The 22,338-nt window shown below is 47.6% G+C and overlaps 1 protein-coding gene across 1 annotated transcript in view; it reads right to left on the bottom strand.

Moving 5' to 3' along the window:
* Window positions 1-8,737: 8,737 nt before the first annotated feature.
* Window positions 8,738-22,338, bottom strand: part of mtss1 (MTSS I-BAR domain containing 1) — a 69,009-nt gene continuing 55,408 nt past the window's right edge. The window contains exons 10-13 of the mRNA XM_048254313.1: window positions 21,071-21,167; window positions 16,356-16,487; window positions 14,415-14,571; window positions 8,738-11,643 (exon numbers count right to left, since the gene is read on the bottom strand). Coding sequence (XP_048110270.1) covers window positions 10,397-11,643; window positions 14,415-14,571; window positions 16,356-16,487; window positions 21,071-21,167 — 1,633 coding nt within the window. The 3' untranslated portion in view covers window positions 8,738-10,396. The remainder of the gene's footprint in view (window positions 11,644-14,414; window positions 14,572-16,355; window positions 16,488-21,070; window positions 21,168-22,338) is intronic.

Below are 22,338 nucleotides of genomic sequence, written 5' to 3'. Positions count from 1 at the left end.
CGTCATCCATTAAGAAGTCTTTACATCTTAAGGGAGCATTGTGTGTAGACCTTTCTGAAGTCTCCAAAGAAATTCAATTTTGGGGGGTGTCGAACAATGGCCGCCTCCTCTGCTGGGAACATGCCAGGTCTAATTATCTCAGAGCAAACCTGGTGTACTCTAGTCTGCTTCAAATAGACCCTGCACTCCCCCAACCCACACACACACACACACACCCCTCCCTTAATTCTTCCTCCTCACGTGGACCTGTGGACAACAGGCTGCAGTTACCATAGGAACGCGGTCGCTGAGGACCGGGTCAGGCTGCGTTTTTGGCGGGAAAGCTCCCTCGCTGAGAGGTGCTTTTGTTTACCTTCTGCCTCTTTCCTCGTGAGAGAGCTGAAAGCTGCAACTGGCACGGGGCTATGCCCAGTGTGTGTGTGAGTGTGTGTGTGTGTGTGTGTGTGTGCCCAGTGTGTGTGTGGCACACTGTGTGCCCCGCTGACCAGATGATCATCACTTGAGCCAAAGCTTTTTTTTTGTGTATGTCACAAAGGCACTCGTTAAAAAATTACTTTTATTGCCATTGTCATTTCCTGTCATAAATGGAAGCGCTTTAATGGTGCGCTTATCTCATAATACAACACAGGCAGGAGAGGACGGAAAAAAAAACTTCTAAAGAACTGCCTTAACCGCCAACCTTTGTCAAACTAGGACAAAAGACCAGTGGCTGTGAGCGTTTGTGTTATGAAATCGCTGTGGCTTCAGTTGACTCATGCCATGTCTTTGAGGTGAGAGGGAGCACAGTACAGATTCCGTGAAAATCCAAATCCACCGAACGTCCACCCCGTGCACTGTGCGCTTGGCAGAGGGACAAAGCACCAGCTCAAATCCACACTATCAGGTAGGAAGGAAAGTCATAAAAATGAACAATTCAAAGAGCCACACGATGTGCTCCACATTTGGGGGCCAATGACCCAGAAAAGGGTGAGTCAGAATCCAGGAGCAGTGGGCCAAGTAGGCTAATGCCCACTGCCCCTTCAGGAGAAAAAGGCGCAAACCCAACACAAATAATTTGTCAGAAGTGTCTTACTCAAAAGTGTCAATAACCACTCCCACGAAAGATCGATGTTAACAAATCCATAAAAGTAAATATGAGCGATTTTTCTTTAAAGGAAACTCTCTGGCTCTTATCACTGACACATGCTCTGACTGACTCATTTTGGATTAGTAAGTAAAGAGGTGACAAACAGCAGTACAATAATACTGAAGTGGTGATCTGAGTGGCGGCCGTGGAAAACACACACACACACACACACACAGCGAGCATCAGGCACACACTGAATGCGTCTTTGTTGTGAAGCTCACAGCACAGAGACACAGAGGAGCCAGACAGCCATGGGGCTCTGCCATGGCTGCGCTGTGTGCCTGGCGGTGGGCAGCGAAGAGGCCAGGCGATCTGGGTGGGCCTGAAAATGCCCTCTGCAGCGTTTCCAGGGGGAGTGTGGGGGATGTGCAGGGCAGCACACCTCGTTGACATCAACCGGCTGCTCGCCCCTCCCCCCCCCCCCAGCTGCTCCACTACTCCCTCAAAGCCAACGGAACGGAGTTCACTTTTGGCAGGAATGTCTTTAAATGTAGCATTAGCAGAGCCTCTGAACAGCTTCTGTCCATTCATTGGGTTTAGTTTTTTTTAAACTGCTCACTTTACCTTATTCTTAAAGTTATTTACCACTGGCTTTACTCTACTACCTTACTCTTGAAATTAGACTCTTATCAAGGGTAAAACATTACATTGTGTACAGAGTGTGTTTGTTTCATGGCACTAAGTGTGTGATTAGTCACATTGCTTGCTAAAGGTATTATCAACTGAATTGAACTGAATCCAGCATCTTAATGACTGTGCCAGGTTCTCCTGAGCCCATCCCTCTCTCTGTACACATTTGCATTTATTTATTTAGCAGACTCTGTTGATCAAAGAGTCACATTGTCCCCGGAACAACTTGGGGTTAACAAAGGCACAATGTAATGGTGGAAACCAGGAAATGAACCCACAACTTTCAGGCTACTGCATGCTAGCCCAACTCCTTAACCACTACACTACCACACATCTCTGAGAGTGTCTGCAGCAGGAGACAAAGACACAGAGATCTTACTTAAGTTTTGTAACTCCAGCGAGGCTGTAAATTAGGTTTGGAGGCTGTTAATGACAACAAAGACGGTTCAGAATAACAGCCGTGCCGCGCCCTGCCCTCCCCTTCCTGACCTCATATGATCAGACACACATGACAACATGAGAAGCAGGAGTCATGGGAATAAGACAGAACATCCGTGAGGAGAACAGAGATACGAGCGGGACATCTACTACAGATCTATGATGTGTAAAGTAGCTTGTTTGTTCCTCTAAGGTCTCCTATCGCACTGCAACGTAAAAGTCAGTCCTCATTTATGAGCGATTTGGATAAAAGTGCCAGCCCATTGAATAAATCTACACAAAGAGATGAGACACAAGTCAATGCAACTTGAAACAGAATAATGAATGGATGACTCAACAAGATAGGCTTTATTTTGTTGTGATGAAATGGCAATTATAAATGATTCAGTCAGGATATGATAGAGTTTTTCAAACGTAGTCTGGGTCTGGTCATTTTTGTGGCCTGCGTCCGCTCCTCCTCCGGAGGCTTCACATCTCCAGGAAAGGTGGTCGCTAATTGAGGCCCAGGGGCCATTTGATGAACTGTGAATCAGGGGTGTGAAATTGGTGGGAGGGTCACAAACAATGAACATTCCTAACTCCAAGCCCCAGGCAAGGCTTACCTCATTTACAAAGCCATCCTTGTCCATCCACTTAGGAACAAACACACACAAAAAAGATATTATCTCTCTTCAGACTTTTATAACGCACAGTTTTTATGCATAAAGACCAGAGGACGTTCTGGCAACATTGTTATTTTGGGGGAATACTCCTCTCTCCTTCCTCAGCTGGGCTACAGACTTGTTTATCTCCTTCGTCACTCCGTAATAAGATTATAGTCACCCAATAAATGTGTAATGTTTACTTCAAAGCACTCATCAGTGCTAAAATGAAATCGGCCCGTGTGGCACTGTAGGTGAAATAAAAATTCTCTTTGCTCTAAATCATATCTGCAGCATGGGCGGAAAGGGCAGAAAGTCCATGTCAGAAGGGCTTGGGCAAGCGGTGATAAGCGCCGTGTTTACAGTCGATCTGGCATGGCTTCACAGGTCCACCCACGCGGGCTGATTAGGGATTGATGACGACGAGTTAGCTCCCTTTGAACCGAGCGTTATGGAGGGAGGGCTGCTTACTGACAACCCCCTCAGGGAATGGCAATGACAGGCACTGCCAAGATGCTCTCTCTCCTTTTTCTCTCTCTCTCTCACACACACACACACACACACACACACACACACTCACTGGGAGAAATCATGATGCATCAGGTCACGTAAGCTTGCTCATATTTCTCCCTTTTTGAAAATGTTGAGAGTCATCAGTGACTGATCAAATGTATAGCCTGCCGCAGACCAAAACAATTGGCTACAGCACAGAGAGGAACTGTGGGGTCTCTTGTTCTTAAACAAATATTGTTGGAACTGCTTCAAGTGAATATAGCTAGTTTTATGTGTATATTCCTGTCTATGTGTGGAACTGTATTTTTCTCTTTCCGTGAGCACAGGAATGATCATGTTTTCCTGAGCCTGACACTAAATACGGGCGTGGATAGAATGAGGAAGTCACTTTCTCTCCCAGTTATTGCCACAATGCACTATTCTGTGTCCACATGTAACTAATATTGGCAATTCCATCCAACTGCCTTAAGTTTAGTTTCATCTGTACATGCCAGGGAGAGGCTTTCGGTGCAAAATTCCCTCAAAGCTTGGTCACACAATGACAGTGTGCTATTTAATATGACTAAACCGTCCTGCAGCCAGGAGAACTAGATCCCAAGAGGCAGCTGTCCTTAGGAGCCCCACGCCGGATCACGGCTCTCAGGAGCGGACATGACAAGAGGGAGTGGGCGCTGGGCCTCACACAATCACCTGAAACAACAAACGAGTGGGACTTCGGCCACTAGACACATGCGGAGCCACTGACACGCGCACCAGACACCATCTCCAACTGCAACCAAGACGTCCAGGGCAAGGGATCACAATACGGCCCATTGACCGCAGGGGGTTGAGGAGGAATCGAGGGCTATTGAGTTCAGTCTTTCACTGACCTCCCTTCTTTTGAAGGATGGTGTTGTTTTCTAACTTACACAAGCTCCCCGTGTCTCAATGTCATGTGCAAGCAAACACACACATACACACACACTCTCTCTCTCTCTCTCTCTCTCTAAGGATTTGCAGTAGGCTGTGGTAACTGGAGCAAAGTTGAGGGCTCCAGTGTTCAGTGTGTCTGTGGTCAGCATGGCAGCGAGGCTGAGGGCTGTCTCAGTTGGATAAACTTAACGTTCTGGAAGTGACTCAACAGCAGGCAGCAGGGCTGCAATGATAAAGCAGTGAATCACATCCACAACCCCCACACACCCCGCCACCACCACCGGCGGCGGCTGCGACACCACCCGGACAACTCTCACTCCAGCGAAAGCCAACAGCCTACAGAAATGAGAGCATCAACCTCTTGTCTAGATAGGCATGGCCTCCTCACCTTGGTTGTGCTTAGTCAAGCATGGCCTGCTCATAACAGAAGTGAGAGTGAGTGTGTGAAAGGTGCTGAAGGTGACTCCAGATGGGCTTTCTAACTGATTGTACAGTTAGTCATATGATTCACATGTGGAATCCCCCTTTGCTGCTTAGTTGAGTGTAGATCAGACCCTCACAGAGCAGTCTTCTCAAACAGTAAGATGTTTTGGAAAATATGTCACATGGCAAAAAATGTGTTTTCGAAATCTTCTACTGCTTTTTGAAGAAAAAAAAGAATGGCAAATCGGATCATTTCAAACATGAAACTAGCCACTGAAGTACATCTTCGTCCAATGCCTTACTCAGCTTCGATCACCAGACAGCCAGCAAACGGCGTAAGAATTCCTCATATGTCTGCTGACCGGAATGGCCTGCCGCTGACTGGAAATGACTCTCTCTCTTTGTGTTCCTCCGAGTCTGGTTCCCCCTAGTGTCCGACAGAGAGAAGGACAGGTGAAACAGGCTCACGTAAGAGGCGTGTAATAGCGAATGAAATCCAGGACAGATGAGATCACAGGCAGGATCACACTCCATCTTTGAGTGCTTAGTCATGCTGACTTTTGTTTACGGGATGTCAGATAAGGTTTGTTTACCCTTGATGCTTAGAAAAGACGACTCATCTATATCAATAACAACACAACATTGTAGGTCCTTGATCTACTGTAAGTGTTAACTTTTACAAATCATCCTGATTAACTCCTCTAAACACCTGAAATACTGTACTTACTGTTCTTAGGAGGTTGTTACTGTTATTTACCAGTAACCGAAAAGGAGTCCGGTATCTGAGGCCTACTGCAACTGGCCCGTTTGAGATAAAAATCTTTTCAGTAGGGTAGCCCAACTACAAAAAGTAAAGTGAATGGTGATAAATTCCACACACAGAAAATATGATAGATGTAACGATTATTTGGTTCATTCAAGGTCTCGGCTTTGCTGCTCTCCACCCACCGGCACATAAATGTCATTATTCATTTAGCAGTAGAAATAAATACATATCCCATGCATGTGCTAGTGTGAGAGAGAGTGCAGCACAAAGACATGTGTGATGAGAGATCAACTGCCTTCAGAAAATGGCATCAGATGTCAGCCCAACAGTCTTAAATGTCAATACTTCCTTATTCCCTTCAATTAAAATCAAACCCTCAAATGTCCATCAAATATCAAACGCAACCTCAAAGACCACTGTACTAATTTATAGAGGATTGTACGATGGTTGGCGTGCTATGAGGGTTATTGAGACTTCTGCGGGAAGATTATTGAGACTGAGCAAATGAAGGTCAGCTGTGTGGTGACCTGTGTGTGTGTGGTGACTTGAGTGGACAGGTCGATGACAGCGCAGAGGAGATTCTTCGGGAGCAAGTCATGACAGCCCTCTCCTAAACATCTCAACGAACCACAACCCTGGCAATTCATTCATTCACACAGGAGAGCGGAAGGGTGTGTGTGTGTTTGTAGAGACGGGCACCATGATTCCTCTGAACTCTGCTTTCACTCTCACTTCTTCTTTCTACACACACACACACACACACACACACACACAGCTATGTGTGAGGGAGAGGAAGTATGTGTGTGTGTAGGCCTTTATATACAGAGATCCCACTGTTAACAAGAAGATTAGTTTGAGTTTCGTAAGTTAGTCAGTTTTAACCATCATGTCAGCTAGTTTCCTAGAAACTTCTCATGTCATGTCACTGACAACTGAGTTAAGCTCAGCGAGTGATCACAACTCCCCACTCCACAGTGAATAATACAGCATGTCATGAAAGATTTCGGTGTTCTTCTAACACAGGAGCAGGTTTAGGAGCAGTTCAGTTTCTAGGTCACGTCTCTCACTGGTAATATTCCAGCTGCCCCATTTACGCCGACATGAAGTCAGCTTTAACAGTACCTTCTCTCCCAGAAGATATGGGGTTGACGCTGTGCTTCATTTTTTAAATGTGAACAAAACGGACAGGCAGGGAAAGGCACAATTAATCCGCAATAAAATCTCAGCATAACAGGGACTTGTGTGTGACAGGATTGTAGATGCAGGGTAACTCCTCTGAAACCTCTTAAAGGTACAGTCAGCGCCGGTGTATGACATCACGTTTGTTTATATTTAAATTTCTTAGCAGTACCTTTTGTCAAAAACAATGCACATTATATTTTAATCAAGGACCCAACGGCTCACAGATCCTTTCAATATTCCTAGAGAAACTTTTGTTTGTTTCCAGTTTTCTGAGTCTGGGTTGCTTACAAAAAGCACTTTTCCCCCCCTGTACTCGCAGGATGGGCACCTAGGATTATGAGATGTTCCCTGAAAGGGACAAAAAAATGTCACGGGCTTGAAATCGCGTTAAATTGTTGACTGTGCCTTTAAGTTAAAAGAGCTGTTTCACACAGACGAGCTGACCGTGATTACATCAGTTTAAGCGTTTACAGGAGCCGAAGCCAAGATCACTCACACAGGACCCAAGTGAGGGGTCATTACCCTGCAGCAGCCGGGCCCCCTAAGCCCATCAAACAGGCCCAGCGGCCCGCCGATAAGCTCTGTAATTACGCTCGCCGTGCCGCTGCAGCGGAGAAAGAGCCATCACCTGCGCAGAGAGGGAGGCCTCTTAAGTCCTCGCGTCCCCTCCACAGAGACAAGCTCCCAGGTAAGGTGATCACCTGTATACAAACCACAACGATGCCAGCGACATGGAAGGATGAAGGGCAGATGAGGGAAGGAGAGAAAGAGGGAGAGGAGAGAAAGAAAGGACGCAGCACAACAATGGAGCTGGGCCATACAGAGGATTGCAGCGGTGAAGGTAACCGGATCGGTGGCGACAGGTGTGAGGGTGAGGTGTCAGGTGAGGGGGACGAGGAGGAGAATGGAGGAGAGTCTCACGAAGGGAACACGAGACGGCAGAGAGAAAGAGGGAGCAAGAGATAGGGAGGTGAAGAGAGAGGGAGAGAGAGGGAGAGCAAGAGGTTAATGCAGTGTGTGTGCCAGCATGATCTCTCGTTTCAGCCCAATTCTCTGATGACTGGCCAGCCAGTTTTGTTGTCCTTTTGAAAAGAGCTGTTCTAATGGACGGACCTGTCAGAAGGAGGAGCGAGAGTCATGGGCAGGTCCAGATTAGCCCCGTAGCTGACTGACTGTGGGCGGCTCATTTCTCACTCCTTTAATCTAGTCTAATATCAGAATTAAAATAAAATCAGCAATGATGTGTGCACTGAATCATCAAAGCAATGCTTTGTATTCAATACATTTGATCTTTCCCCCCCAGGCAGCTACTGTGGTCTTATGACTATGTACACATCGCCACTGACTTGAGCTTCGAAGTTACAGGAAGTCATTCATTTTCAATGGAAGCCAGCTTCTCTCGGCCGCAAGAAGCGGCAAATCCGTCAGCGTCGCGTTTTGGGCATGTTGAGCAACCAGAGCGTCAAGCAGAAAGTTGGTCAACTTTATGGTAATGGTTCAGCAGCAAACGACCAGCAACATAGAATGCTGCCACGTCAGAGCGGCCAAAGCACCAAAAGCTTCCCCGTACTTTTTGACAAGCGTCCTTGACAGGGCGGCCAGAGCTTCTTTTGCAGCTCAAGTCGGCGGCGGTGTGTACGTACAGTTATGAGCATGTTCAGATCTAGCACTGAATATTCCAAAGAATTTGGAATGAATCAAAAATGTGTATAACATGCACTGGAAACTAAACAATACTTTTAAATAATAATAATAATAATAATAATAATAAAAAAATCTGTACAATCTTTGGTCTCAGTCTCAGACTGTTGATCAACAGTCAAGAATGCTTAGCCTTACTCTGTGTGTGGAACACAAACATGTGCAGACAGAAACACATAGAGGCAAGCAGGAAGAGGGAAAGACACAGTGAAGGTTAATGGTCAACATCAGTTTCACCCACATTCAAATGAGCACGCCACACCCATACTTAGGCATCGTCATCCTTTCCAAAACATACAGCAACCACATACACACACTCAGACAGACAGACAGACAGACAGACAGAGAGACACACACACTGATGAATGTTGTGTAGAAGAAAACAACGCCTTGTCAACACAGAAATCGCTTGATACCGGTGAGGATCTCCGATCAAATGGAATTTATTTACTGAAGAAGAGAGGGCCCTCAGTAGCTGGGCTTCATCTCAAATGCAATAAACAAGTAAACAGCAAAGAGCAAAAGACTAAAAACAAACAAAATTAAAAGAGCAAAGGCAGTATAAAATAAAATAACATTGATGCAACTAAGAGTCATGATAAAAACAAAAAGAACTAAGAAGGTTGTGAACAACGCGCCTGACCCTCCGCCACAGCGCTCGATGTGTGTGTGTGTGTGTTTGAGCACCTCTGACTGTGTGTCCGCGGGGATGAGATGCCAGGTTGGGAGAAGGAGCCTGTGTGTGTACAGGTCAGAGGGGTTTCTCATTGGCCAGTGGGAGTGTGTCAGAGGAAGGCCACTTCCTTAGTCAGCGCAGCCTCAACGTGGCCTCACGGCTGCTGGAGGAGCAGTGCATAGGCCTCCAACACAGACCCCGCTTTCAAGAACCAGCTTAGAACGTGAGAACCGTTTACTTCAAAGAGGGGCCAAGGGGCAGACATAGGGAGTTTTTTTTTTTTTTTTTTTTTAATAAAAAAAAAAATGTGTCCCAACAGCCTCCAGAAAATACATACACAGAAAAAAAAGGACATGTATGGAACTTCATGAAATTGATTTGGCTATTTGACAGCTCGGCCTGAAAACAGAACAAAACTCAAAATAGCACCACATTCAATTAAGAGAACAGGACGTTGACACCCCTGGAATAAAGCACTTAGAGAACAACATAAGAAAACTCTTTACCTGAAACGATTTGTCAGGGAGGATGCCACGAAGCCAATAAAATAAAATTAGAACTAAAAATGAACAGAACACATTCAAAAGAACAGGCTTGCCCCTGGTCCGAGTTGAAATAAGCCCTCCTAACCACAGGGGGCAGTGTGCTGAGTGCAGACCACTGGCTTTGTCTCTGTCCAAACACACAAAACTGCCTCTTTTAATCACTTTAAAAACTCTCACTCTCATTGTCCAACTAAATCGCATCTTTTGACCGTCAGGCTTTCTCTCCTTCTTGCTCAGCGCCTTCAGCACCTCATGTGCTCGCCTGTACGGTCAGCAACATGACCCCAGCTGAGCGAAGTTGGGCTTCAAAGGCAGAGCTCCAGTCGTTTTGATACCCAGTCCAGCTTCTGTACAAAAATAGATAACTGGGAAAAGACGCCAGTGCTATATTACCAACCAAAAATAAAATAAAAACATCAAAACAAACAAAAAATACAATACACGCTTTCTCCAATAGAACACTAATATATACAGTTTCTGACCAGAGGCAAGGGTAAGACTAAATAAGCAAGGCCATTTTTCATCATTTTTTCTCAATGACAATATAAACATATAACTTCTATATTTATATTTATATACTGTATATATATCTTAAGCTCTGGTGGTCTATATATATATAGCCAACAAGTTTTAAATTATTGATCAATAAGAGGCAACATTCACACGGACGACTGTCTATGCTTGACACCTACGATATTTGTTTAGCACAGTGCAGTTTCAGAGAGAAACTAAAAATCCCAAACAAACATCTTTGTTTTTTTTCTCCCTCTCTCGATTTCTATTAGACCTTTTGGGACTTTAATTATGAGGACACTACTGAAACAGACCTCCTCCTTCAAAGGCTCAATGTTTCTGTCCAGGAACATGAAGGATGAAGGATGAGGAGGAGGAGGAGAGCGATGAGAGGGGTTGCGTAGAGGTACCACGCTGCTCCGCACTAACGCGTGTGCCAGCGGGCGCCGGCTCTAGTTGAGATGGTTTGGGGCGATGGCAGGCGCCGAGCGGTCGTTGGTGATTGTCCGCCTCAGCCTGACCCCGCGGCGGATCATGGTCAGCATGTCGCCGCCTCCTCCGCAGGCCTCCGTTGGGCTCGTGCCCTCGTCGAGGGGACTCGGGGCCTCCGACGCCAACCTGCTGCTGCTGAAGCGGTAACGGCAGGGCTGGGGCGCCGTGCCCGCTCTCTACCGACAGGCCCACGGCGTTGACTTTGGCGCTGAGCAGGGTGTGGTCAGCCTGGTGGGGGTAGCCTGGCGGCAGGGGCATCTGCTGCTGCTGGTAGTGCATCTGCTGCTGCTGCTGCTGCTGCTGCTGTTGATACTGGTGATGTTGCGGATGCTGTTGCTGTGGATGCTGCTGCTGCTGATATTGTTGTTGTTGATGTTGCTGCTGGATGTGTTGTTGTTGCTGATGTTGCTGCTGAATGTGCTGTTGATGCTGCTGCTGCTGCTGTTGTTGGTAGTGCTGCTGCTGCTGCTGCTGGTACTGCCTCTGCTGCTGCTGGTGCAGGGCGAACTGCTGCTGCTTGTTGAGCTGGTACAGCTGCTCCGTGCTGTTGCCCAGTGGCTGCTGCCCGGGGTACAGCGAGTAGTAGGGCGACGCCGCCGCCGTGTTCAGGCTCTGTGTCGACTGGCACAGGCTGTGGCGCGAGTGGGTCGTCAGATCAGGGTGGCCTCCTCCGCCGCCGCCCCAACCGTCCACGGGCCCAGCGGTGCCGTCGTCGTCCGGGCCGAGGCCCACGGTGGAGGCGGACGGGCGCAGGGGCACCTGGGGGGTGCTGATGGGGATGGGCACGCCGCCGCTGATGGTGCCGCGGCGGAAGCTGGGCTTGGACGAGGGCTTGCGGCGGATGGTGGCCACGTGCGGGCCGGCCCGCTGCTGGTGCTGCTGCAAGGCATGCTGGGAAGGCGGCTGAGCCGACTGCAGGGGCTCGGGGTCGGCCAGGAGGCTGACGGTGGACGCCGGCCGCTTGCTCTGGAACAGCTTGCGGTACTGCAGACTCAGGTCACTGTTGCGCGGCACCGTGCAGGACTTATCGAAGTCCGTCGGGCTGCGGCCGTCTTCGCCGCCGTGCAGGGAGATGTAGTCGTAGTCTGAGAGGTCAGGAGGATAAAAAAAAAAAGAGGAAGGAGAAAAAGGGAGAGAAGAAAAAAGAAAAGGGGGAAAAGAGGATAAGATTTATACTTCCCAACACTAAGCCTTTGTTATAAGTCTTACTCGTGTGGGATGACACGGTTGTTCCATGAGATTTGAACACACACAGAAACAATAGAAACAATGAGAGCATTTATGAAAAACTAGGGGGGAAAAAACAATAAACCACAATATACGGCGCCTTCGCCCTTAAGTGGAAAATATTACTTGATGCAGGCCTATAAAAGGCCGAGGCGCTAAGGCTGATAAGTGCACTGTAACTGGCTCGCACCAAGCGGGAGTTTGCTTTGGCACGGACGGGCAGTGGGGAGGCCCTGGCGCGAATGTGGCTGGCTTGAGCTGGAAACTCGGGCTTCGAAGGGGTCTTAGGGGGGGGGGGGGGTCTTAGTCAGAACATCTGACTGCGTCGACACCAGCGCAGACAAAAGCAGTGTTTGAGAGCAGGCCACTGCCATCAGACTTGAGACGTCACTGTCCCCTCACCCTTGACTAATTGCCACACAGCCCACACATACAGCCTCTAACACACACACAGACACACACACACACACACACAGCTCTATTCCTGGAACAGGAAGCGGACACACACTGGATCGGTGAAACACTGAGCTTATCAGTTGATGAGGAAAAAAGTCAAGAACACCACCCACCCATAGACGTATGTGTGTACATGTACACACACACACACACAATTTCTAGGCAATGGTGTGACATGCAGACCCTTACAAGAACATTGATGCCTTTAGGGGGCAATTTATCTGTCGACCAACGACCAACACACACACACACACACGCACGGACGGACACGCACACACGGACTCGCACACACACAGACGCACACACACACACAGACACAAATCCGCATCTCATCTCCATCCTCTCTGCACTCTAACCACTCAGTAGAAACTGCTCTGCCCACATAAAGCCCAGTGTGGATCATTCCCCCAATCGCTCTCTGAGCAGTCGAAGGGCATGGCATGACGTGACTTCACAGCACAGATGTCCCGCTGACGGACATTAGGTGGAAGGACGGCTCACCAAGCCCACTGGTGAAAAGTGCTGGGTCAGTATGGAGTGGTGGACGAGGGAATGGATATGAATCAGTACAGGAAGATTAATATATATATATATATATATATATATATATATATATATATATATATATATATATATATATATATATATATATATATATATATATATAATCCAACCTACCATAGAGTGGAGGTTCTTTCTTTTCGGCTGAAAGAGAATATAAAGGCGTGTTTTAAACTGTGGTCCAGAAACAAAGATCACGGGTGTTGATGTAGATGTTGTATTTCTCAGAGTGGGATGTAAATGCAGGAGTGGACGCAGGCGGGCGGGGGGTGTGGCAGACGCCAGGTGGGGTGGGGGGACGCATCCACACACAGGTCACACAATAAGCTAGCAAAAGGAGGGTGGTGGGGTGGGGCGGGGCTGATGTTGATTGACAGGTGGTCATCAGCATCATCATTATTTGCCAACAGGCTTCATGCAGCATTGCTTGGGTGATGCAACACAAACTGCGTCATTGCACAGCCTGCACAATACTGAAAACACTCATTTATGTGTGCATATGTGCTCTTTCATACGGGTTGTTTAGAGTCATAAATATAAACAGGCTGTGTGTGTGTGAGCAGTAGAGCAGTAGGGCAGAGCGTTAGCGTCTTAGCGTTGAACTCTGCTGCAGAGAGACTGTGAAGTCTCTAACGAGTTGGGCTTTCTCAGGGTGACTCAGGCTGAGAGGAGTCAAAACACAAACTGCCTCCACAGATGGTGTTATGAGATCCAAACTCAATGCTAATGAATCTGGCAGCGAGGGGACTGTTTGACTTCTACAGTAAACAATGACTGGTGTGGGAAATGCAGGCAGAAAAGTCCCTTGTGGACTTTGTGGACAAATACTTCTGGTTATTTGTATCAAACTGTAGACATGAAAGGGGGACTGTGTTTCCGTGTGTGTTGGGGAAAAAACAGTGGGGTACGTGTAGGGCTACGTGTGTGTGTGTGTGTGTGTGTGTGTGTGTGTAAGTAAATAGACCTCTGACATTACTAAATGACACAGCAATTTTAACCAAAGCTTTTGTTCTGAGGAAATGATCAGTCACAAAAACCTTGGTGTGAAAACACTCCTGTATGTGTGAATTTGTGTGTGTGCATGTGAAATTGAGTATGTGCATGTGTGTGTGTCTGTGCGTGTGAACATGTGCGTGAGTGTGTGTGTGCTACAGAAGGCTATGAGTTGAGCAGATGGAGAGATGAGAAGAGTTTCGCAGGATTCCATACACAAACATGCTGCGATCATGGCCATGAGAAACACAAATAGGAAAAGAAAAAGTCCAGGTTGAATGAGAGAAAGAGAGAGAGAGAGAGAGAGAGATAGAGGACAAGAATGAGAGAGATAGAGAACAATAGTGAAAGAAAGAGAGGAAGGAGAGAGAGAGAGACGTGGTCTGTGACTAAAAAACAGACTGACTAAGAAAGAAAGAGAGAAAGAAAAAGAAAGGAGAAATAGAGAGAGAGAGAGAGAGAGAGAGAGAGAGAGAGAGAGAGAGAGAGAGAGAGAGAGAGAGAGAGAGAGAGAGAGACAGAGACACACATGCGGCTGGGTCCAGCGGTTCAGGCATACGTGGAGGGTGGAGGTGCAGTAGCACGGTTGGGGTGGGGCTGAGGTGCAGGAGGTACTGACCGTGGGAGGGGATGGTGTCCTCGGAGCAGGAGGGCGTGGTGGTCTGGGTGCTGTAACCACTGGAGCAGTGCAGAGAGTCGCGGCTGGTGCGCGGAGCGTCCGAGTTCAGGCCCCCACCACCCAGCGTCAGGGCCAGATGCTCACGAGCCGACTGTGGCTGACGAGAGAGAGAGAGAGAGAGAGAGAGAGAGAGAGAGAGAGAGAGAGAGAGAGAGAGAGAGAGAGAGAGAGAGAGAGAGAAATCAATATTTAGGTGGTTATGGATCAATGTTGTCTTAATAAATGGTGGAGCATGTGCCAAACCACATGGCAAGAGCCTCCAATAAACCATCACCACTTAACAAAGAGAGCAGAAAGGCATACTTTACAGAAGACCGCAAGTGAAACTGACCAACTCTTAACACACATGGAGTGTTCGAACAGCACTAGCATAACACTCATGGAGTGTTCGAACAGCACCAGGCAACACACATGGAGTGTTTTTTTCTAACAGCACCAGCATAACACAGAGGCAGAAAAGAAGCAGGTCAGGCTGAGCTGAGCCGAGCTGTGAGTGTGAATATGACTGAGAGCTGTTGGTCCTGTGCTGCCACCACAAGCTGAGTCTCAGGCATTACATGATGCTCTGACCTGACTCATTTTCCCCTCATTTACATGGCAGAGGGCACACTGGCATCACACACACAGGCATCACACACACACAGGCAACATGCACACACACACACACACACACACCTCATTAAAATGGCAGAGGGCAACCTGGCATCACTGCACCTCCAACCCAAAACCCTGCTGAGTCATCTTGTGCTTTGGTGACACAGCAGCATGCTGAGACTGCGGTGACAGCATTTACAAGTCAAATATTGCGCAACAGAACCTGTCTAACATGTTGTGCTTCCTCAGACATTAAACACTCTTGTTTAAAACTCAGAACTCAACGTCCAGTCTAGAGCCAAGTGGTCCCAAAGAAAGGTCTGCATGCATTCCATTATGAACTAACTACCTAAAAGCAACTATCTAAAGCTACCAAGAAAGACACCATTCCATTATGAATTAACTACCTAAAAGCAACTATCTAAAACTACCAAGAAAGACACCATTCCATTATGAACTAACTAACTATAAGCAACTGGTAAAATACGGATTGAGTAAAGATCACCACCACACACTGGTATAATATGGATTGCTTATTTAGAGCGAATGACTTGCTTCACCTTCAGCTTCTTCAGGTTCACTCGAGGAGGAGGAGGAGGAGGAGGAGGAGGAGGAGGAGGAGGAGGAGGAGGAGGAGGAGGAGGAGGAGGAGGAGGAGGAGGAGGAGGAGGAGGAGGAGGAGGAGGAGGAGGAGGAGGAGGAGGAGGAGGAGGAGGAGGAGGAGGAGGAGGAGGAGGAGGAGGAGGAGGAGGAGGAGGAGGAGGAGGAGGAGGAGGAGGAGGAGGAGGAGGAGGAGGAGGAGGAGGAGGAGGAGGAGGAGGAGGAGGAGGAGGAGGAGGAGGAGGAGGAGGAGGAGGAGGAGGAGGAGGAGGAGGAGGAGGAGGAGGAGGAGGAGGAGGAGGAGGAGGAGGAGGAGGAGGAGGAGGAGGAGGAGGAGGAGGAGGAGGAGGAGGAGGAGGAGGAGGAGGAGGAGGAGGAGGAGGAGGAGGAGGAGGAGGAGGAGGAGGAGGAGGAGGAGGAGGAGGAGGAGGAGGAGGAGGAGGAGGAGGAGGAGGAGGAGGAGGAGGAGGAGGAGGAGGAGGAAGGAGCAAGAGGATAGGGAGGGGACAGACAGGTAGTCAGAGAAGTGGACGAGGACGAGGACGAGGAGGAGGAGGAGGAGAAGGAGGAAGATGAGGATGATAAAGAAGAGGAAGATGATGAAGAGGAGAAGGAGGAAGAGGAGGAGCACGAGGAGGGAGAAGAGGTGGAAAAGGAGGAAGATGCCAGAGGGGAGGAGAGTGCTACCTTGGTGGAGGAGGTGGACAGTGCACGGCCCCTCTCTCCGTGCCCGCTGTAGGCGTTGTGTGGTGGGGGCATGGCTGTGCCGTTCTCTGGTCCGCCCCACTGCGGCTGGCTGTTCATCCCACCTCCTGGCTCCTATGATTGGCCGGAAACACATCAATCAAACATGTGTCAGCCAATGCCTACTTTTATGACTGAAAGAATGAATGAACCAGCCCGAACGAACGAAACGTCAGCAATGGACATGAGGTCACCACAACAGATGCACAGATGGAGAATGGCCCACACACGGTTAAACATACACGACACATGCAGGGAGACTCATGCCAACACGTCAGCATCAGCATCAGCATCAGCATCATCATCATCACCACCACGGTTACGACAGCTACTCAAACGGAACTGGACACAGCAGCACGGCAGTACCACAGAGTTGACCACAGAATTACAGAGTACGGCTTGTGCACAGGAACAGAGCACAAAACAACATCGAGCCGCACATACCAATGTGGCTTTGACTAGAAGAAAGAGACAGACATAGAGATAGAGAGAGAGTAAGTATGCGCGCGTGCGCGCGTGTGTGTGTGTGTGTGTAATTATGTGTGAGATTGTGTGTGTGTGTAATTATGTGTGAGTGTTTGTGTGTGTGTGTGTATATGAGTGAGTGAGGAGTGAGTGTGTGTGTGTGTGTGTGTGTGTGTGTGTGTGTGTGTGTGTGTGTGTGTGTGGAGTGAGAGAGTGTGTGTGTGAGTGTGTGTGTGTGCGTGTGTGTGTGCATGAGAGAGAGTGTGTGTGAGTATGAGTGTGTAATTATGTGTGTGTGTGTGTACACGTGTAGTGGAGAAATACAGAGGGCACTGAGTCCAGAGAAGGGGGGTAGTAGGTCATATTGACTTTTCTAACCGGTAGAACTTCAAACACACACAAAACACACAACAAAAGCTCGCCGACTGGAATCTTCTGCCACTAATGGCCCTTCCATGATACTGAGTTCAAAGGTGAAGTGTGTGTGTGTGTATGTGTGTCTGTGTGTGTGTAGAGTGCTGAGGTGTTTTAAAAAAGAGAGTTAAGCAACACACACAGCAACAGTCGAATCACACAGCCACACAGCAAAAGCAGCACGGACCATACACAGAGACACAACACTAAGACGACACAAACACAAATTAGTACATCATAGAAGCAGATGGACCGTTTGACAGGACAAGAAAACAGCCAAACACAAATATCTACCAATTACACACACACACACACACACACACACACACCCCCATCAACATGTGCAGTACACCAACCAAAGCACAACAGAAAGAGGTCAGAAAAGGCCCCGCAAATGTCCTACACTACAACTGACCTACTTCCGTCTTGTGTGGAGGGTAATTGGTCAGAAAAAGGTTACAAATAAAGAGATAAGAAATATTCAGAACCTTCACCTCCTGCTGCCGGGAGAATGACAGCAGCACGACCTGCAAACCTGGGTCAAGAAGACTATGAATAAAGTCAGGCTACCCTGAGGACTTCTGCTTGAATCCTGGTTGGCACAATTTGAATGGATTATGTATAGTATTAACTATAATTTGGTAAAAGTCCTGATGCATGAGCTATACAGAAACTTACAGCTCAACTGTTGACCATTGAATCTATGACAAAGATAATAACATAGTAATATGCATTCCATTTACTTTGATAAGATAAGACTCATATCTGTGATAAGATTCTCCTCCAAGAGAGAGCATGATGAGCAATCTCCCGGGGTGTTAATGTGGAACCCATGCTGGCAGCCTGCCAAACTTCTCCACTTATAAAAGTGCTGTCATAAGAGCATTGCATAAGCCACTCTGACACATAAGTCGCTGGGCTAACAAGACGGCAAGACAAAGTGGCACATGAACACTAGAGTCAAACAAACACTACTGTGCAGCTGCAGATAATATGCCCATTGTATGATTGATGATCATATGTTCCTTTGAGTATGCAGATAACATGGTTTGTCAACAGAATCAATGTGAATTCTTCCCACTGACTAAGGAGTTTAAAAGTAGCAAATTAACTACCTGAAAGGCGTGCATAAGTCCTGCATAGCCTGGGTGGATTCACATGACCATATAATATCTCGGTGGCTTCAGATGGCCATATAATAATAAAATAGCATCTGGATGGCGGTGGCTTCAGATGGCCATATAATATCATCTGGGTGGCTTGGGGGATAAACACACAAAACAAACAACAGACACAGACACACAAAACAGATCTCAAGCACACATTCTCCAAAACACAAGCAGACATACACAACAGCACACCTACCCTACATACTCCCATAAAGCCAAAAATCTGACACAAAGACACACATACACAGAGACACATACACAGAGACACACACACACACACACACACACACACACACACACAAAGAAGTGGTGTACTGTATGCGCTCACAGTCGTGGCTGCAGCAGCAGCAGCAGCAGCAGCGGTGCCGGTGTGTATGGGTAGGCTGCGGGGCCCGGACGCAGAGCCGGAGCGGAGCGCGATGGTGGGCGAGTTGCCCTCGCTGAGCGAGCGTGTGCCCTCCCAACCCTCACAGCGCAGCATGGGGCTCAGAGAGCGCTGGACACGCCGGGGGGGTGTCACACAGACCACAGGAGGAGCGAGGAGTGGACGCAGACGAAGAGAGGGAGAGGAGGTGGGAGAGACAGTGGAAAGGCAGAGGAGGAGGGAGACAGAGAAAGACAAGGAGAGACAGATAAAAGAGTGATAGACAACCAGAAGAGGAGGGGAGAGAGCAATAGATTGCAATAGAAAGAAAATCACAAGGAAGGAGTGGGGAAAGTGAATAAAAAAGGAGAAAGAGGGGTAAAGAGGAGGAAGTGGAAAAAAGGCAGAAATCAGATGAGGGAGGCTGACACACACCTGATGTTCCACACACTCTACAGCCCCAAGGGGCTTCTCCATCACACACCTGATGTTCCACACACTCTACAGCCCCAAGGGGCTTCTCCATCACACACCTGATGTTCCACACACTCTACAGCCCCAAGGGGCTTCTCCATCCTTACCAGATACACCACCACACCACAAACCCACCCCACCTCACAACTCACAAAAGAGGAAGAGACACACGTTCCCCATCTCACATCAGCATTACAAATGTTCCAGGGCAGATAACGGAGGGCCAGAAAAAAGGACAAAGTGAGTTTAGTGAGCTTATCTGCCCCAACTCCTATCTTTATCTACACCCCGGTGAAACGACCTTTGGCAGGGCCAGGGGGGGCCTGACCTGCGATCCGAGTCAAAGTCACAGCCAGCTGACCTGTGGTCACAGAGCTGTCCGTCAGCTATGACTTGTCAACAAGACGGAGCAGTAAGACCACGGTTATGATGGTGACAGATTAACCTTTTACCTCCGGCAGGGAGAATCACATGACTGTCACACGGGTCCAGCCGGACGACCCCTGTCCAGTGAGCATGTTGACTGGAGTGAACGGACTGAGAATGTGCACGTGAAACTAGAGCACCAGCCACTGACCTACAAGCCCACAAATTGCAACCTGCAGCAAGAGCTGACTACGGAATATGTGACCAGGGGGGGATTTCCAAGTAGGTGGTTTAGTAACTTACCTGGATTAGTTGCCTCAGCATAAGAGTAACCTCCTTATAGGAGAAGTCTATAGGCGGGTTTATATGGACACTTTTTATCTGATTAAAATAGGAACAGTGGCTCAGTGGGAATAAAAATGACACATATAAACACCACCTTAATCGGAAACAACTGTCTATGTAAACGGGACTTATGTCTTTCTCATGTCATTCCTTTGACAAAGCCATTAGGTTCTTACTACTACTATCGGAACGTCACATATTACCAACTATCCCGTATGTCCAACCTCTTACGTGTATGTGTCTCTTAATATTCATTTCTATACAAACCAAGACGGTGGATTCCTAAAGAAACGCAAGCACCCACACTATAAGTGTATCTAAATTAGCTATGCACCAAAAATTACATTTTACCGTGACTCAAAGAGCTGTAAACAGTCTTATAAGGCTGCGTGTACAAATCCGCTTGGAGCTCCAGTGGAAATTTGAATTGCGATGAGAAATCTCGGGCTAACCGTTGATGTGCCATGAGAAGGTTGTGAATATGCACCCAACATATAATATGTACACAAATATGTACACAAAATCAGATATTTCATGCAGTAAAAGCCCCGGTAAGAACCAAACTAGATTTTGTTCAAATCTACATACCTATGGCTACTGAAAAATGTAAGGTTCATTTATCAAACGTTATTTTGAAGTATTAAAAAAACATCGTTGTTTTAGAATTTTCGAACGAAATGGTTGGTAATTAGTACGGTTACGATATTAACGGTTTACGGTTGATGAAGTCATAGGTCTGTCTTTTTTTAAGCTGGAGTTTACCTGTCTGGGTTAGTCACTAAACCAGGTGCTTGGAATAATCCTCCGACAAACTGTGTCAATGAGTTCCTAACTCATTACCTACGATGTTACTCCAGTCAATTGACATCTGAATTCCAACAGCCGTATGTGACATGTATGCACATAAGTTGACGTGCCTAGATCTAGTTTATGTGTGTGCTGTGTAGGACTGAATACTTCATCTTTTGAGTTATTTGTATGTGTTTGTGTCAAAAGCCACGTTGTATGAACATGTGTTTCTTTTGGGGTAAACAAAGTGTGTGTGTGTGTGTTTTCCATACCTGTACAGAGTCAGGGGGCCTCAGGTGAATCCCATCCACTGCGCTGGAGATGGAGTCCAGTGAGGGGACATGCCTCACAGAGTTCGACTGGTAGTTACTGGGAGAGGGACCAAGATAGACAGACACAGAGAGACGGAGACATAGAAAGAGATACATGTACGTTAAAAACTCCTCTATCACATCAGTCTCACATTCAAAGAACTTTATTTTTCCATTAGGAACTTCACATGTGAAAAGCATCAGTGCTTATCCAACCTAACCTAATATTAGTCAATGAACAAGGCTTACATCATCACATTCAAAGAAAAACAAAAACAACACCTCCTCCCCGCATCATTCCATTACACTCCAAGAAGGAGAGAACAAAAGCACAGGTTACCATATTTATTCCACTTTAATGTGCATATGAATGTGGCTTTGGTGATGATGTCTGCTGTAGCACTCATAGCAATAACACTTTCTTGAGACGACTGTAACTGAAGTGAGTTGAGCTGAGAGAAGGGTGAATCCCCAGTAGTAGTCAGAATAAAGGTGTAATTAGTTTCCATGGAACAGCGTGTGCTTGGGCTCAGACAGCAGTGCAGTAGGCTGGGAGGCGGCCCAGTGGCAAACCCAGTGGGATACGTGGAAACTCAGAGAGTGCTCCGCACCGCACCACACAGCCTGCTGTGTCCCGGACAAACTGTTCCGGAATAATCTTAATGACAATCCCAGTAGTGGAGGGAGGGAGAGAGAGAGAGAGAGAGAGAGAAAAGAGAGAAAGAGAGAGAGGAAAGACAGAGAGAGAGAAAGAGAGCCCGAGAAAGAGAGAGGAAAAAGATAAAGAGAGAGAGCGAAAAAGAGCGAGAGAGAGAGAGAGAGAGAGAGAGAGAGAGAGAGAGAGAGAGAGAGAGAGAGAGAGAGAGAGAGAGAGAGAGAGAGAGAAAGCAGAGAGAGGGAGGGAAAAAGTGAGTAACGGAGACAGTGATCTAGAGAACCTTCTGGAAGAGCATCATGGCTATCTGCTCCAGTGCCAGGTCCTGAGCTGCGGTCCCGCAGGAAAGAATGCATGAAACATTAGTCTAATCCCCCCCCCACCCCTCCTGCCCGCTGGACACACAGCTCATTCACCAGCTGATCCACTCCAGCAGCTCAGCTGAAATCAGGGAAATCCCACCGGAGACACACACACTCTTATGAAATATACACACAAAAAAACACATCCCTTAGAAAACTGAGACATACACAAGTAATAAGGAGTCCCTTGAGATACCGGATAAAAACCACAC

This window comes from Alosa alosa, chromosome 10, assembly GCF_017589495.1.
Source record: "Alosa alosa isolate M-15738 ecotype Scorff River chromosome 10, AALO_Geno_1.1, whole genome shotgun sequence".
Lineage (NCBI taxonomy): Eukaryota > Metazoa > Chordata > Actinopteri > Clupeiformes > Clupeidae > Alosa > Alosa alosa.
The sequence above is the reverse complement of the archived record's forward strand: the minus strand, read 5'-3'. Positions and strand labels throughout refer to the sequence as shown.